Source organism: Bos taurus, chromosome 11, assembly GCF_002263795.3.
Source record: "Bos taurus isolate L1 Dominette 01449 registration number 42190680 breed Hereford chromosome 11, ARS-UCD2.0, whole genome shotgun sequence".
Lineage (NCBI taxonomy): Eukaryota > Metazoa > Chordata > Mammalia > Artiodactyla > Bovidae > Bos > Bos taurus.
Genome location: NC_037338.1, coordinates 105,090,400 through 105,107,173, shown reverse-complemented (window position 1 = coordinate 105,107,173; position 16,774 = coordinate 105,090,400). Strand labels below are relative to the sequence as shown.

Below are 16,774 nucleotides of genomic sequence, written 5' to 3'. Positions count from 1 at the left end.
ATCCACCTGCAACGTGGGAGACCTGGGTTCGATCCCTGGGCTGGGAAGATTCCTGGAGAAGAGAAAGGCTCCCCACTCCAGTATTCTGGCCTGGAGAATTCAATAGACCATATACAGTCCATGGAGTCACAGAGTCAGACACGACTGAGCGACTCTCTTCACTCAGGGGCTCACCTGGGACCCCGCCCATTGCCTCCCCTCCCTGGGGTCCACTCACCCTGTGCTGAAGCTCCCCCTGCCCAAGGGACCCCCCCCCGACGGCCCTCCCCAGCCCCTTCAGCTCTGGCTGGCTGACCTGACACCCCGGTCCCCAGAAGGCCCAGGTGCTCTGACCTGGGCTCATAGGCAAAGCCAGCCAGGGATGGGAACAGGCATCCCAGTGACCCTGCAGGTGGAGACGGGATGAGTCGAGATTTGGGAGCCTGAGAAGAGTCGCCTGACCACCGCCTAGCACCGGCCGCCTGGGTGTGTGCCGAGAGAGGCGGGAGCAGAGAGCAGTGTCCCTGCCGGGGACAGGCCCAGAGTGGTGCTGGGACGTGGCCATGTGCCCGGGGCCAGGCCACACGCAGGTTCATGGAACCACAACACGTCAGAGGAGTCCTCGCCGGCTCCCACAGAACAGTACCACCGACTACTTCTGCTTTAAAGATGGGGCCGCTTTCCTTCACACATGCGGATGTGGAGGGAAAGACACCACAGTGGGAGCTGGGGTACACGGGCGGCCCCGGGGATTTTAATCTTAGGGAAGGTGCTTAGTTGTGTCCGACTCTTAGCGACCCCATGGACTGTAGCCCACCAGGCTCCTCCGTCCATGGGATTCTCCAGCCAAGAATACTGCAGTGGGTTGCCATTCCCTTCTCCAGGGGATCTTACCGACCCAGGGATCGAACCCGGGTCTCCCGTGCTGCGGGCATACACTTTACCCTCTGAGCCACCTGGGACTTAGTCCTGGGGCCCTTCTGCTGTCTCCACAAGCGTAACCTCCGTGCACAGCACAAGGCCACGCGGGGCCCCCACCTGTCGAAAATGGCGCCCACGCCTGCGCTGTGGGCGCTGTTGCGATGTACGTGCAGCCCGGTGGCCAGGAGGATGCCGTCCTTCACGGCGATGGAGCGGTGCGAGAAGGAGGCGATGAGCAGCTCGTTCCAGCCTGCGGGGGCGGGGCACAGGGTCACCGTGGTCTCCAGGCCCCGCCCGCCTCCTCGCCCCTAGGACCACCCCCACACTGAGCAGGAGCAGGGACTCGTCCACCTGCAGGGCTCCGGGGCCCTGCCCCACCCCACCCCGCCCCGCCCCGGCCCCCACCGGGCCCCCCGGAGGCAGCTCGCACCCTCTCGAGGGAGGGCCTCCATGGAACCCCGAGCCCATGACCCTGCCACAGAAGGGCGGTTCCCGAGCACTGACCCTAAAGTCCCGCACAGAGCAGCTCCTGCAGCTGCTTCACCCGGGCCCTCCATACTCAGATGCCCGGGAAGTCCCTCTCTGTACGCCGCTGCTGCCGAAGAGTGTGAGGGAGCCCCCAGACCCTCTTGGGCAGCCCCCAACGCAGACTCCCAGAGCTGACGTTTTGGGGGTGCCACAAAACAGTAAATGATGGAACCCAGGAGTGTTGGAGCCAAAGGGGGACTGCCACTCTCTCTCTGAGAGTCCCTGGCACACGCGGCGTGGGCGCAGGGCTGGGGGAGGGCAGAGAAAAGACCCCGTGCGCATGCGCTCCTGCAAACCGGCCGCGCGAGCCATCTCCGGAGCATCGCTAGCGACCGTCTCAGACCCCAGCCCGGAGCCCACGGAGCACTCGGCAGTGGTGGCTGTGACCGTCACCGGTGCCCCAAAGGCTCCGGGCTGGTGGCTGTGACCGTGTCACAACGGTGATCCTGTTCAATCATGACTCAACCCCACGAAGCTAGTATTGGCCTCACTTAACACAGAGGAAAACTGAGAGCCCGGGAGACAAAGGGGCTGCCCGCTCAGCATGAGGACCCAGGGCCCCGCCCCACCCCGCAGGTCGGCATCTTTTCCTGTCGGCTCTGGGGTTGGAGTTTGTGCCCCAGTCAGAGTGAAAGCTCTTCCAGGGACCGTCTCCCCCACCCCTGGGCCATCGTGGACCGACACCCGCCGGCCAGACACCAGGGCTCAGGAGGCTGAGGAGGAGACCTCATCAAGGGGCAGAACCGGGCCCCCAGCAAGACTGCCCTCCTCTGAGGCCCCGTCCCCAGCCGCCCCCCGGCCCTTCCCCAGCAGAGCCCCCCACCCCCCTCCCTATGCCCCGTGCCCCATGCCTCTAGGACCCCACTGAGCATGAGCAGGGCCCCGCCCCCTCACAAGGCCCGCCCCCTCAGGCCCCGCCCACCGCCCCTGCCCACCCCTCGCCCCGCCCCCACCCGGCCCGCCGCTCACCTGCTCGCAGCAGGATGACCTGGTCGTCCAGGGGCAGCTCGGAGAAGTGCGGGATCCGCTTGGCCCACTCCACCAGTGTGAAGAGCTGCTTGTCAGCCGCTTGGCAGATGTTGGTGACGGGGTCGTTGGGCTGGGGAGGGGCACCGTGGTGAGCACCGTGCATTGAACAGAGCCCCTGATCAGGCCCCCACACGCCCGACGCAGCAGCGGGGGCTGACCGACGCCCCCACGACCCCCACGACCTCAGCCCCCGAACCCCAGCACAAAGGAATCGGCGAGCACGGCTGAGTGAAGGGTTCTGATGGGAGGTGACCCTGGAAGGTGTGGGTGGGCCCGGGGTCATCACAGAGCGCCTGCTGGGGGGGAGGACACGAGGGCCGAGGCCAAGGTCAAGGAGGGAAGAGCTGCCGGCAGACTTGGAAGAAGGGCCGGAGCCGGGGCCCGGGGCGCCTCCAGAGCGGAGGCCGGGCGCGGCCCCCACCCGCACGCCTGCGAGGGCCAGCCCTGCCGGCGCCCTGACTTGGCCCAGGGGCGCAGGTCTCAGGCTTCGCCTCGAGGGGCGTGAGGCAGTGAGATCTGTGCTGCTTTAGGCCCTCAGTTTGCTGTCACTTGTCCAGCAGCCACAGAAAGGTCACCGTGCCATGACCCATTCGGTCTCCACCGCGGCCCTTGGGCCGATGCCAGGTGACCTCGTGTTGCGGACCAGGCATGGGGAGGGCATGGGCAGTGCCAGCCCCTCTGGTGGTGGTGCTTCCTCCCAAATTTGGACGTGGCAACACACAAGGGTGCACCCGAAGCCCTTCCGGAAAGTTCTGGTCAGAAGGGGCGTGCGTACGTGCTCAGTCATGTAGTCGTGTCTGACTCTTGAGACCCCATGGGCTGTAGCCCACCAGGCTCTTCTGTCCGTGGGATTCTCCAGGCAAGAACACTGGAGTGGGTTGCCATTTCCTCCTCCAGGGCATCTTTCTGACCCAGGGATCGAACCCGTTGTCTTCTGCAGTGCAGGCGGATTCATTACCACTAAGCCACCTGGGAAGCCCCTAGCCAGAAGGGGACACCCAGTCATCCTCACAAACGGGGGAACCCGGGCAGCCTCAGTGGCTGCAGGCTCCAGCCCACGGGGCTCCGACGGAGAACTCGCCAGGCCCTGGGGGGTGGGGCCCAGGCAGCGGAAGCGTAAGCGCTTCATTCCAGGAACCACCTGGGCCAGGCATCCCCCCCACCCCCGACGGCGTGGGGAGCCTGGAGGAGCTTCCCTGATAGAAACCATGTGCCCTCCCGTGGCGCGCAGTCTAAACAATCCGGCCGTGAAGGGCCTGCTGAGGGCTCTCTTGGGAGGTCTGTGACAGAGGGGCATGGGGGCCGGCGTGCAGAAGGAGTACCTGGGGCCGTGGGAGAAGCGGCTTCCAGGCCATACGGCCAGTCAGGGGAAGTGGGTGGAAGGTGCCAGTGCCCAGACGCCCCCAGAGTCACCGTCACACCGAGGCCCCAGGGGGCCAGCCCCACAGCATTCCCGCCTCCACCCAGGAGCAGTGACCAGAAGCCCAGCACTCGGGGCGCCCAGACTCCACGTGCCCAAGCCCAGCACACCCTCTGGGCATTGCACACCCATCCCGGCCGCCAGATGACCACAGCCACGAGCAGAGCTAGCCTGCACCGGGAACCCGGCTCACCCGAGCGACACATCCAGCACCTAGTGAGCCAGAGCCTGGGGCCAGGCTCCAGTCCTCAGGGACCTTGCTCCGAGCCCTTCCAGCCTACGGCTGGGAGGCCAAGCTTGACGGCGGGGGGTCCGGGGAGATGCACTGAGCGGGGCAGAAGGCGTGGGGAAGACCAACGAGTCCTGGGCTGAAGCCCCAGAGGTCGGGCCTTCTCTAGTCACTAGCGGGAGCCCCCCCTGAGCCCCCAAGGGGCCCAGAGCAGGCCCAGTGGAGTAGGCCAGGGCCTCGGAGGCAGGTGCCGGGTCATACCTAATAAGCTGGGGGCAAAGGTTACCTGCACCAGAGGCGCGGGGCTGGCCTGGAGGGAGCGGGTTCCCCTGGGGGAGGAGCTTGAACTCTACCAGGCTCCATCCTCTGAGCCTCATTCCCACAAAAAGACAAAACAGGCCTCATTCAACAGCAGTTTCCTGAGCTCTGGCCCCTTGCCGGAGAGGGCAGAGCCTTCCCTGTCCTAGCAGGGGACCGCGGGGCCCCCAGGCTGGGACCTGAGGCTCCCCCGGGGCCGACAGGTGTCCCTGGTCTGGGGGAAGGGGCTGAACGAGCCAGCCCCAGAGGGGGACCCAGGCCAATCCACCAGGAGCGGCCACAGGAGGGCAGAGCCCCCACCAGCCAGCCCACCGGCCTGTCCCCTAAATCGCCCGCCTGTTCTGCATTCCCGGAGCGCGCAGAGGGCAGACTCATTTCCTCCCAGATGGTGTCCTCACTGGACAAGAGTAAAACCTGGCAGACGGGTGTAGACCCCTGACTTTTCCTTCAGGGTTTCTGCTCAATCGTGAGGCCCTTGCGGCCACCCTGGCTCCCCACTGGGACTAGAGAAGCCATCGGGTGGGGTCGGGCCACAGACCAGAGGGACTGTCGAGGGTCAAACCGGCGGCGGGTGGGGTGGTCACTGCACACAAGAGGCAACACGGCGGGGCAGCCAGCGTAGGGGTCTGAGAGGGGCTGCAGCCTGGGGCGCTCTGTCGCAGGGGGACAAGGAAGCAGGGTGTCCTGAGACTGCAGGCAGGATGCGACCCCCACGCTCTGAGACTGGGGGGCCGTGAACAAGCACCTACGGGACGGCAGGGTCCTGTCCCTGACCGCAGCCGGGCACGGGGGACCGTCCGACGGCCAGGATGGAGAACGAACCACCACACTCGCCGCGCCGTGACCCCCAAGCGTCAAGGGCGCCGAGCCCCCATGAAGGGGGAACAAGGCAGTCGAGAGGGAAAGGGCTCCCCAAGGAAGGCACACTTGGCAAGGCTGAAGCCGGAGGAGGAACGGTGGAGACCACACGAGCAAGGGCCCTGGGGCAGGAGTGGGCGGGGCGTCCGGGCCACGTGAGGCAGGGACAGAACGGAGGAGAGAAGCCAGGGGGACCCCAGGGCCGCCCTGAACCCACACGGGAGACACAGATCATGCTGACACCCAGTGCTGCCCACAGGCCTGGCTGCACGATGGGCCAGAGGTAACAGGAAGCTGGAAGGGAGCTGTAAAGTCCTGGGCTTTGAGCCCAACAATAGAAAACTCGCCCACCTGACTGGCAGCAGAGCCTCACGGAGGGGCAGGGGCACGGGGGGTGACAGGGTCCCCCTCCAGGCGGGGGTGTGATGACAGGGCCCCCTCCCAGGCATGCTCCCAGGGCCTCCGTCCCCAGAGCAGAGCAGATGGACGTGGGCGGGGGCGCTCACCGAGCTGGGGTTCAGCCCCACGTTCGCCTCCACGTAGGTCTCGGTCTTGGGCTCGACGGCCAGCTCGGCCTCCAGGATCTTCTCCACTGGCATGTCCTCGTTGGCGCTGCTGCTGGACTCCACCTCGCTCTCGCCCCGGTCCTTGCCCCGCTGCCGCTCCTCCTGCACGGCTGAGGCGGGGTAGGGGGTCACTGGTCAGCCCGCAGTTCCCGCGGCAGCCTCTGCCCCCGGGGCCCAAGCAGCACGTCCGCCAGCCAGCCAGGGCCAGGGAGAGTGAGGCTGCTCGGGGCCGGCCAGACCGCAGCCCCGTCTCTGCCCCAAGCCCGGCCTCCCGCTCCCGGGGGGACTGTGCACTCTGAGAACAGAGCGCGCCGCCTCTCGCTAATTCATTCAACCACGGTTCACACCAGGACCACCCAGGGCCAAGGCAGACAGGGCCCCGCTCTCAGGAAGCCAACAGCTCAGCAGGGATCCCGAAGTGGAGTGAGAAGGGCTTTCATGGGCTATGGACGCAGGCACAGCCAGGATGGCTTCCCGGAAGAAGCGGCAACGCAGTTGAAGAGACAGAAAGGCAGGGACGGCAGCTCAGGCAGGGGCGGGGCATGCGCCGAGGCAGAGGGGGTGTCCAGCATGAGGCTGGAGGACTGGGCAGACAGGGGCAGCCTAGTCTCTGGGAACCAGGAAGAGAGGGAAGGGTTTATTTCAACACGCACCAATGAGACCCACGCGGAGGAAGGCCGAGGGGACCAGGCACCCCACGCTGGGCGTTCACAGACCCTCGATCTCAGAGCCCACGTAGCTCAGGCTGCCCTCTCCTAAGAGGCGCTGAGACCTCCCTGAGGTCACCCCGCAGGCCAGTGGGACACTGAGCCACAGCCCAGCTGTGGACCCCACCCAGAGCCCTGCAAAGCCCCAAGGGGCTCCTGCCGTGTCCTGGGCTGACCCCACCACCCCACCTCTACTGGGGACAGCAAGGACCCCGGGCCAGAGCAGCAGGGGGAGTCCACAGCGGGCAGAAGCCTAGTCCAAGGCCCGAGGGGCTGCCGCAGAGCCCAGCACCCTCGCAGCGGAGCCCCGGGCGTATTGGGCAGAGCCCCACGGACGGCCAGACACCCCTGAGAGACAGCAGCGGCACCAGGATGGGGCGGCACCCCCGCCCGCCAAGCCCCCAGGCCCACCCTCCCGTGGTCCTGCCCTGCTGAGCCAGAGCAGGTCCAGGCATCCCCTCGACACCCCAGGTGCCCTCAGTGCCCACCTCAGACAGAGCTTAGCAGGGCCCCTGGGGACCCCAGCACAGAGGGGAGCTTGTGCAAGCCCACTCCCGGGGGCCGTGGTGCACACACGGCCGCCGTGCTGTGCGGAAGGGCCCGCTTGCAGCCCCTCAACCCAGGGGCCAGGGGAGCCTCCGTTCTCCGAGCCTGGGGGCGTGAGGGCTCCACTCTGGGGCTCCCTGGGGTCCCCGGGCTCCACACAGCTCCATAACAGCCCACGTCAACCCCTCTCCACCACGCCGGCCCCACCAACGACCGTTCGGAGACACCGGGACCCAGCGGTGCCCTTGTCTGGGCCATGGGGCATCCTGAGGGCCAGCCCGACCTCCTTCCTGCCTCCATAGACGGCTGCTCACAGCTGCCCCCCGCCAGGGGCTTCGCTCTCCGAGCCCAAATGTTGACTCAAGTGAGGGACTTTCCGTTGGTGCAGCCGGACTCCAGACAGGCCGGCCGACGCTGCGGACCGCACCAGCTGGGCCACGGAGCCAGGCAGAAGGCTTCGGGCCAGAGCTTTTGCAAGCCTGGCGCTTCTGCAAAGTCTGACAGCTGGTGGGGCTGGGTGGGAAGCTCAAGCTGGCTGGCCTGGTCCCCGCTACCCCCACCCACAGCGGATGCTGGGCTGAGCCGGGCACCTCCTCAGGTCACCATCTGTGCAGGAGACTGGGTCACAGGCCAGAAGGGTGGACCCAGAGTGAGGCAGCCACACGGGCCCATCTGGACCACAGCCAAGTGACGGGAACGCAGAACCCTGGCGAGCAGTGTCCCTGAGACCCTGAGAGTGGGGTCCCTGGGGTCTGTGCTCTAGACAGAGCTGAGAGGCCCGTTTTACCAAGTGGGGAAACTGAGGCCCAGAGCACCCCTCATGGCTGAGCCCTCAGGAGAGCAGGCAGCTCAGGAGTCAGACCTGCTCTGCCCCGGGTGAGCCCCAAGCCTCTCTAGGCCCCAGCACCGCCCCCCACCTGCAGTGAGACTGACGACACCCGCCTCCGGGGGTCCACAGGCACTGTCCTCCATCTGCTCGTGACTCCCACCCCCACGGCCCCCACGCCATGGCCCAGTTACAGGGATGCCCGCACTCAATACGGCCCTGGGCGCAGGGGTGCCGACCGGGGGGCCTTGGGTGTGGGGCGGGGGGGCAGAATTAAGTAGCAAAGCTCTGTGAGCACCCTCACTATAAATATTACGGTTTTACTTATAGACAGTGGTGGGAGCGGGGTGGCTAGGATTCTTGCTGGACCAGGTCAGCCGTCGTTTGCACGTGGTCGTATGTGACTGACATCTAGCTGGTGGGAGGCCTCAGGCAGGAGGGGCGGCCAAGACAGGGCCTTGTCCTCCTCCCAGCCCAGGGTGGGGGCGGGGGGCTGCACGGCGGAGGGTGGGGGGACGTTGCCATGAGAGCAGAGCTGGCAGGCCCGCTGCTGGGATCCCCAGGAAAACCCCGGGGCCAGCGCTCCCCAGCAGTCAAGCCAGCGCCTGGAGGGGCACTAAACACCCCAACACGGCCAGGGTCCCCGCAGTCAGCGACTCCGGCCTGGGACCCCTCTCTGGCACGGTGCTTGCTGCCGGCCCCCTGGGGAGCTGAGAGGTGGGAGGGGGCGTCCGGGTAGGGGAACTCAGGCCTGCTGCCTCCTTTGCTTTGGGCACTTCCCCTGCCCTTGCAGGACCCGAGGGGCAGGAAGGACGGGATTTCACCAGCGGCCCTGGCCCGGCTGCCCCTTCTCAAGGGCAGAGGGGGCATCCCTGCCAGAGGCCACAGGGCAAGTTAGGTGCCTCCAGCTCAGAGGACCCGGCCCTCCGTCCCCTCAGTCTGCACACGAGAACGGTTATGTGCATACAATCACACATGCACACAGGCTCACACCCACACATGCACACCAGCACTCACACAGACTCACACGCACACATACACACATGCACACACACACACATGTGCACACAGGCTCACACACAGACGCGCACACACATGCACACAGGCCTACACCCACGCACCCACACCAGCACTCACAGACTCACATGCACACTCGCAGACACACCCACACGTGCACACAGGCTCACATGCACACCAGCACACATGTGCACACACAGATGCACACACTCACACCCACACATGCACACCAGCATTCACACAGACTCACGTACACTCACACACAGACGCACAGGCACACACAGACGCACACACACACGCACCCATCTTGTGGCCACCAGTCGCTCGCCCGCCCCCCATGCCCCCCACCACATCCCTCCCTTGGGGGAGCCTGCCAACACCCCCATGCACAGGTGAGGACACTGAGGCTGGGAGAAGCGAGGCCACGCGCCCCGGGGACAGGGGGGTGGGGGCCCGCCTGCACACGCACGTGTGCACACACACACCAGGACCGTGTCCACACCCGTCGCTTGGAGCCAGCAGATGGACACAGGCAGGAAGCGGGGAGAGGCCTTCCCGAGGGAGGGGCGAGCAGGGGGCGGGACAGCGGGGCGGCCCCTGCAGCCTGGCGCTCTCACCCCAGAGGGGGGCCACGTCGCCCTCTCAGGCCACGAAGCCCCGTGCACTGGCCTGTGCCCTCTTCAGACGGGAGCGCCCATAGGCCCCCGAGGGCGGCCGCACGCCCAGCGGACCCGGCCCAGCCGGGGAGGCCTAGCCCGCGGGCACTTCCCACCCAGGGCCCCGGCCCCGCGGGCCCGACACGCAGCCGTCACCTCCCACGTCACTTGCTAGCCAGCCCTCCCTGCGGTCAGCCAGTCAGGTGCCAGCCTCGAGCCTGCGTCCCCACTGCACCAGAAGCAACCAGAAGCCTCTCACATGGGTCGTGTCGTGCGGGGCCGGCTGGCATGGCTGCCCACCACGGGGCAGCACCTAGGAGGGCTCGGGCTGGCCCTGGGGGCCTACAGCCTACACGCTCCTGGACAAGGCTATGGTGGCACACTGGGCCCCCATCGCAGGGCACTGCACTGCCCCAAGTCATGCTGCCAAAGCCCTGCCCCCGCTGGGGAGCCCTCCTGGCAGGGCTCACACCCCAGGGTGGGGGCAGAGAGGAAGGAGCCTGGCGTGCACCTTGCTGACCCACAGAGCCCTCTGCAGGGCCGGCACCGTGGCCACGCGGGGTCTACCACTCACCCCTCTGGAGGGCAAGGCGGTGGGGCTGCCCCTGCAGCCGCAGGGGGCCAGACAGCGCTGCACCGGCGGGCAGACGGAGCCGCCTCCCACCGCCCCGCGGCTCTCGGGCCAGCAAAGAGTTTAACGTTGTGCTGGGAGCACGAGGGGGCCATGTAGGAAGGTTTTTACTGCCTGCTCGTGACTTATAAATCCAGCAGGAAGCAAGGGGAGGTGGGTCCTGATGGAATCAGGTATTTATCTAACGGCCCATAAATCAGGCCTCAAGGGCCGCGGTGCCTCAGGACGGCGCCTAACGCTCCAGACTCATGCATCAGATGGAGAGCGCGGGCATACGGCCCTGCAGGCTCGGCCCCCAAGGCCTCTTCCCTGCCCCGAGCCCCGCTCCCTGGCCACCAGGCCCGCTCCCTACCCCCGAGGCCTCCTCCCTCCCTGGGGGGGGGGGGGTGTGTGGACAGTCATGGCACCATGGGTGGGTGAGTGTATGTGACCAGCAGGGACCCCAAAGAGGCTCCGGGCACAGCAGGCGCCCCTAACAGCCACTAGTGGGCAAGCACAGGGGGGTCAGAGCCGCTGACCCCCCAGACCCGAGACTGCAGCTCCACTGGGACAGGAGACGCTGTCTCCACTCTCCCCAGACCTTGGGGCGACAGTTCACTGGGGTGTCCCCCAGGCCCACAAGTGGACAGCTTGAGAGGGCCTTAGGAGAGGGTCAGTGTTTACTGGACTGGACAGCCCTGGGAACCTATGTTCGGTCACTCTGTGGGGCCCCCAGGTCTCAGCCTCTGCACATGCTGTCCCCGCCATCCAGACACGTGGTCTGCTGAACACCCCTCCACGCTTCAGGGGTCAGCTGGACACCTGTCCACCAAGTGCTGCCCAATGCCCACAGCAGGGCCGGGGCCTCCTCTGGGTTCCCACAGGCCCCAGGCTTCCCTGAAGGTCACACTGACCACTCCCAGGGGGCCCTTCCTGGCTGTGTGATGGTTACTTTCAATGGACAGATGACCACGGCTCGCTGACCCAAACCAAAGTGCAGAGGGATCTGCCCACCACGTGCTTGCCCCCTGCCCAAGTTTCCATCCTTCAGGAAAAACACTGCACTCACCACCTCCAGGAAGCCCACCCTGACTACATGGGGCAGCCAGAGGAACTGGGGCCGGACACAGGCCTCCCCACACCAGGCACACGCTTCCTCTGGCCTCCTGCTGGCCTTGAGGAAGAAGGTCAGCACTGGAAGCCAGGGCCCGGTTCCAGCCCAACATGTGACCATGGCCGAGCCCCAGACCCTCTGGGCCTCAGCCTCTCCACCCGCACACAGAAGGGGGGGCCAATGTCTCTATGGAACATGCGCCCTCATCAAGAAGGCTGGGTGGGCAGACCAAGGCCCAGGCCGGCCCCCCAGCTCACGCTGGAGCCCAGGAGGCGCCGCTCTACAGGGTCCATGGGCACACTGCCCCTCGCCAGCGCCGAGACTCCCAGCCCATCACTGCCTCTCAGCCTCAAGGCACAGATCCTGCAGGACCACTGGCCCAGCTGAGGTCTCGGGTTGTCAGCAAGAAGGCCTGGGGCCCAGGAGATAAACGAAGGAGATGGAGATTGCAGACTCCACAAGAGGGCAGTCCCCAGTGACGAGACAGCCGCCCGGCTCCCCCATGGGACGGTGTGGGGGAAGGTGCACACACACCAGCCTGTGGGGACCGTGGAGCAGAAACAGTGCGGGAGGGACACGCAGACCCTCAGCCCAGAGACAGACCCTCCCAGCCAGAAGGCCCCAAGCCTGGGCCAGGGAAACCAAGGCCCACAGATAGCAAGGGGCTGTGAGGAGCCTGCCCCAGGCCCAGGCCCTGGCCAGCGGGACAGCGGGACAGTTTCAGTGACCCCCTGGGAGCAGCCTTCCATGTTCCCTGCCCCACCGCCCGACACACACCTGCTGTCAACGAAAACCGGACCCAGTCCCAAGGCCGAGAGGCCTGCAGCCCAAGTCTCTCTACTGTGAGGATCTGGGTCGCAAGGCACCCCCGCCCCATCTGCGGGAGGAAGCAGAGCCCAGGACAACCCAGCGCCCAGAATGCTTCCGTTGTCCTGATGGTCTCCAGAGCTCCTTACCCGTGCCCCTCCAGCCCCAGGTCTCCTGGACCGTCCTACTGAGCAGCAACAAGCAGGCCCCAGGACTGGCCTGTACACTCCCTGGGGTTTGTTCCAGGTGGAGCCCCCACCTCCCACCACAGCCCCCCGAGAGCCCACATGATCAGCAGGGCCCACCAGGACCTTGGAGAGGTTCTGATGGATGCCTGTCGCCAGTGGGGCTGGGAGCTGCCAGCAGGCAGGATCAAAGGTGTCCCTCCTGTAACCCCAGAGCCTGGCGCGAAGCTGGTGCTCAGACAAGTCAGTGAGTGAGAGACCCCAGCCCCCAGGGATGTGTGCCAACGCAGCAGCAGTGGAGGCCTCTAGAGGGAGTGAGAGCCCCGGCATCAGAAGTATGCAAAGGAGCTGTGAGCAGGGAGGGCCTCGCACCCGCACGCCTACCTTCGCGCTTCATGCCCATGGCCAGGCACTTCTGGTAGCGGCAGTACTGGCAGCGGTTGCGCTGCCGCTTGTCAATCAGGCAGTCCTTGTTGTCCCGGCAGGTGTAGGTCAGGTCCTTGCGCACCGTCCGCTTGAAGAAGCCCTTGCAGCCCTCGCAGCTGTACACCCCGTAGTGCTTGCCTGCGGGCGGGGCGGCCGTGAGCGCCATGCGCGGCCTGGATGAGGGGCGCGCGGACTTGGACACAGGGCCCTCGCCCTCTCCAGGTCCGGGCCGGCGCCCCGAAGGGCTCAGCCGGCCTGCCAGCGGGGCTGCTGGGTTCGGGGGGGAGGCGTGCGAGGGGCCCTTGGCCCCGGGCACAGCACAGCGGCTCCCTGGCCGGCGTCTCCACTGGAGCCACCCGCCCCGCTCCCCGGCCACCATCTCCTGGACTTGGAAGAGCTAAGATGTCCAGGGTGAGCGGCTGGGAGCTCCGGTGGCCCCTCGCTGGCAAGGCCGGGCTCCTGCCACCCCCCACCCCAGCACCAGCACGGGTCCTGCAGCCCCGCCCCGCCCGGGGTGGTCCTGCAGCCCCGCCCCTCCGGGGGGTCCGGCAGCCCCGCTCCGCCCCGCCCTCGGAGGCCCACCTGAGGAGCGGTCCCCGCAGATGGCACAGATGTGCTTGGTGAAGGACGCCATGTTCCCTGAGGGGTGGGCCGGCACTTTGAGGACACCATTGAGGCCCAGTGGGGGCTTGATGTCCTCGCTGCTGCTCACGGGGTTCATGGGCGAGCTGAGCTGCGGAGGGAAAGCGGGGTCGGCCCTGGCAGGCGCTGCGGGGCATCCGCGGGGCAAAGAAGGCGCTGCCACGCCCCCCTCCACGGAGAGAGAAACCGGGGCTCGGAGGGGGCCTCGCCCACCCCCAGCCCTGTGGCCCGGCAGGCCCAGCCCCACGGAGCCCGGCAGGATGTCCACCCCGTCGGCCTGGCCAGGCTGGAGGAGGCCGTCCTGCCCCCAGAGCCCCAGCTCCCAAGGAACCCCAGGCTCGAAGGAACCCCAGGCTCGGAGGACCCGGCTCCCACCCCTGCCCCTCGTCGGCCAAAGTGAGAACTGCCTGCCACCCCCGGGTGCTGCCCCCAGCGGTCAGCCAGAGCTCTGGGACCCGCTGTTGTGGCGGGCGCTTTAGGGACCCCAACCCATGGATGGGCACCGAAGCCTGACCCCAGAGAGGAGGGAGGGGAGAGGGAGGAGACAGGACCCCTACACACACACACAGACACACACCCTCACACACACACAGACACACCAAATACACACACAGACACACACAAACCTCACACACACACACACACACATTCTAACATACACACACACATTCTCACACACACACACACAATCCTCAAACACACACACACGGACACACACACACACACACACACACGGCATGGTGGCGGTCTCAGATCCTGCAACCCGAGTAGAGAGGGAGGAAACAGCACCCCTACACACACACACATCCTCCGCCATCACACATCCTCACACACATCCTCCGCCATCTCACACACACACACAATCCTCACACACTCACCTCACACACACATACACAACCTCCACCATCACACACACAATCCTCGCAAACACATCCTCTGCCATCTCACACACACACACCTCACACACACACCTCTCACACACACACATCCTCCATCACACACACACACACACACAATCCTCACACACACACCTCACACATACATCCTCCGCCATCACACACACACACACACACAATCCTCACACACACACCTCACACATACCTCACACACACACCTTTCACACACACCTCACACACACATCCTCCATCACACACACACACACACACACAATCCTCACACATACACGTATCCTCACACACACACCTCACACACACATTCTCTGCCATCACACACACACACACACACAATCCTCACACACACACACCTCACACACACCTCACACACACACCTTTCACACACACCTCTCACACACACACATCCTCCATCACACACACACACAATCCTCACACATACACATATCCTCACACACACACCTCACACACACATCCTCCGCCATCACACACACACACACACACACAACCCTCACACACACCTCACACAAACACACACATCACACACACACCTCTCACACACACACATCCTCCATCACACACACACACACACACAATCCTCACACACACACACATATCCTCACACACACACCTCTCACACACACACATCCTCCATCACACACACACACACACAATCCTCACACACACACACATATCCTCACACATACACACATATCCTCACACACACACATATCCTCACACACACACCTCTCACACACACACACACACAATCCTCACACACACACACACAATCCTCACACACACACACACACAATCCTCACACACACACACACACACATATCCTCACAAACACACCTCTCACACACACACATCCTCCATCACACACACACACACAATCCTCACACACACACATATCCTCACACACCTCACACACACACACACCCTCCGCCCCTCCCGCCATCACGCACACACACACACACAATCCTTACACACACACACACACACACACACACATCCTCACCCACACACACACCCCCTCCGCCCCTCCCGCCATCCTGACGCTGCGCCAGGAGGAAGCGTGGGAAACTCACCGGTCACCGTGGCAACAGCTGCCGCGGCAGTGACACAGCAGTTTTGGTTCCGCTGCGCCCACCCCAGCTCTCCCCTCAGCGCCCAGGGCCCAGGGGTGCTTCCCACCACACCCTGCAAGCCAGCCGCACCCCACAGGCGCCAGGGCGCCAGCCGGCAGCCCCCCAGCACCCTCACTTCTGCAAAGCCCTGACCAAGGCGGAAGTCAGGTCCTGCAGCTCTTCTGGACGGACCGCAGCCGCCGCGCTGCCCCCGGGTCTCCCCGGGCTGGGCTCCTCCTGCACATGGGAGCCTCACCCCCTTCCCTCCCTGTGGGCCCCGATTCCCATCCCCCTCCTCCCAGGACAGGAGGAGCTGGTGCTCAGCGTGCACAGAGCACTCGCTGAGCACCTGCAGGGGCTCTTCCAGCCCTGGACGTCTGGGCTCGCCTGCCCAGGTGGCCACCTGGTTCCTTGAGGACGCTGAAGCCCATGGGACTCAGGGGGCTGCAGGGAGGCCGGGAGGCCAGCTCCGGCCATGTGGGGCTGTCAGGACCCAAGGGGAGGGGTGAGGGGTGTCCAGAGAACCCCACTGCCTCCAAGAATACCCCCCACCCCCCAGCACAGTCTGCAGGCTTCAGGAGCATCTCCCAGAAGACGGTCAACTCAGCGGGGGCCTCGGCTATTTGCCGAGTGCCATCGGGCTGCACCCCATGGGAAGCCCTGAGTGAGCGGGGAGAGCCGCCCACCCACCTCCAGAGTGGATGCAGCGGCCAGCCAGGGGCACACGGCTTTAAGGGGTGACGCAGGTGTGAGCTCGGGCCTCTGGGAGTCTGAGGGACTCCCTGCATGCTGCAGAAAGGGTGTCCAGGGCCCCAGGCCAGCCCAGAGCCGCGAGACCATCCACCGAGCACCCGGCCAGGCACCCAAGGCCACGGAGAACACCCCCTGCCCAGCCCGTGGGGCTCGCCAGGAGGTGGGGGTTCGGCCACAGCTGACCATGAGGGTTCTGCCTCCTCCGTTCCCTGAATGACTTTGGGGGAATTATCTAACCGCCCTGGGCCTGAGGCTTCTTGTGTAAAAACCGGATAAACAGGAGTGTCTCCGTCCGAAAGTCGCCGTTGGGATGACAGAGCAATCTGGGGGCCGCGCTGACAGCAGAGCTCCTGAACCCAGCTCAGGGCACAGCAAGCAGCCTCTGCAGGACTACTGGGGCCTCCGGGGGCCAGCCCCAGGCCGGCTGGGCCGCAGAGGACGGAAGGCAGCTCCCAGCCAGAGGGGGCCGCCAAGCACATGCTTGGAGAAGGGCACACCAAAGGACTGCTGGGAAAAGGGCAGGAGACTGGGGTGGCCGGGGTGGCCAGTCAGCAGCAGAGGCCAAGGGAGGGCCCTAGGGGCCCTGAGGACACTGT

The 16,774-nt window shown here is 65.6% G+C and overlaps 1 protein-coding gene across 14 annotated transcripts in view; it reads right to left on the bottom strand.

Annotated features, from left to right (window-relative positions):
- RXRA (retinoid X receptor alpha) overlaps positions 1–16,774 on the bottom strand; it is a 93,263-nt gene that overhangs the window by 7,707 nt on the left and 68,782 nt on the right. For all 14 annotated transcript variants that reach the window (XM_059891119.1, XM_024998426.2, XM_059891122.1 and 11 more), the window contains 5 exons: positions 13,325–13,475; positions 12,701–12,880; positions 5,789–5,958; positions 2,398–2,527; positions 1,018–1,150 (listed from right to left, as the gene is read on the bottom strand). In XM_059891119.1, the coding sequence (XP_059747102.1) occupies positions 1,018–1,150; positions 2,398–2,527; positions 5,789–5,958; positions 12,701–12,880; positions 13,325–13,475 (764 nt within the window). The remainder of the gene's footprint in view (positions 1–1,017; positions 1,151–2,397; positions 2,528–5,788; positions 5,959–12,700; positions 12,881–13,324; positions 13,476–16,774) is intronic.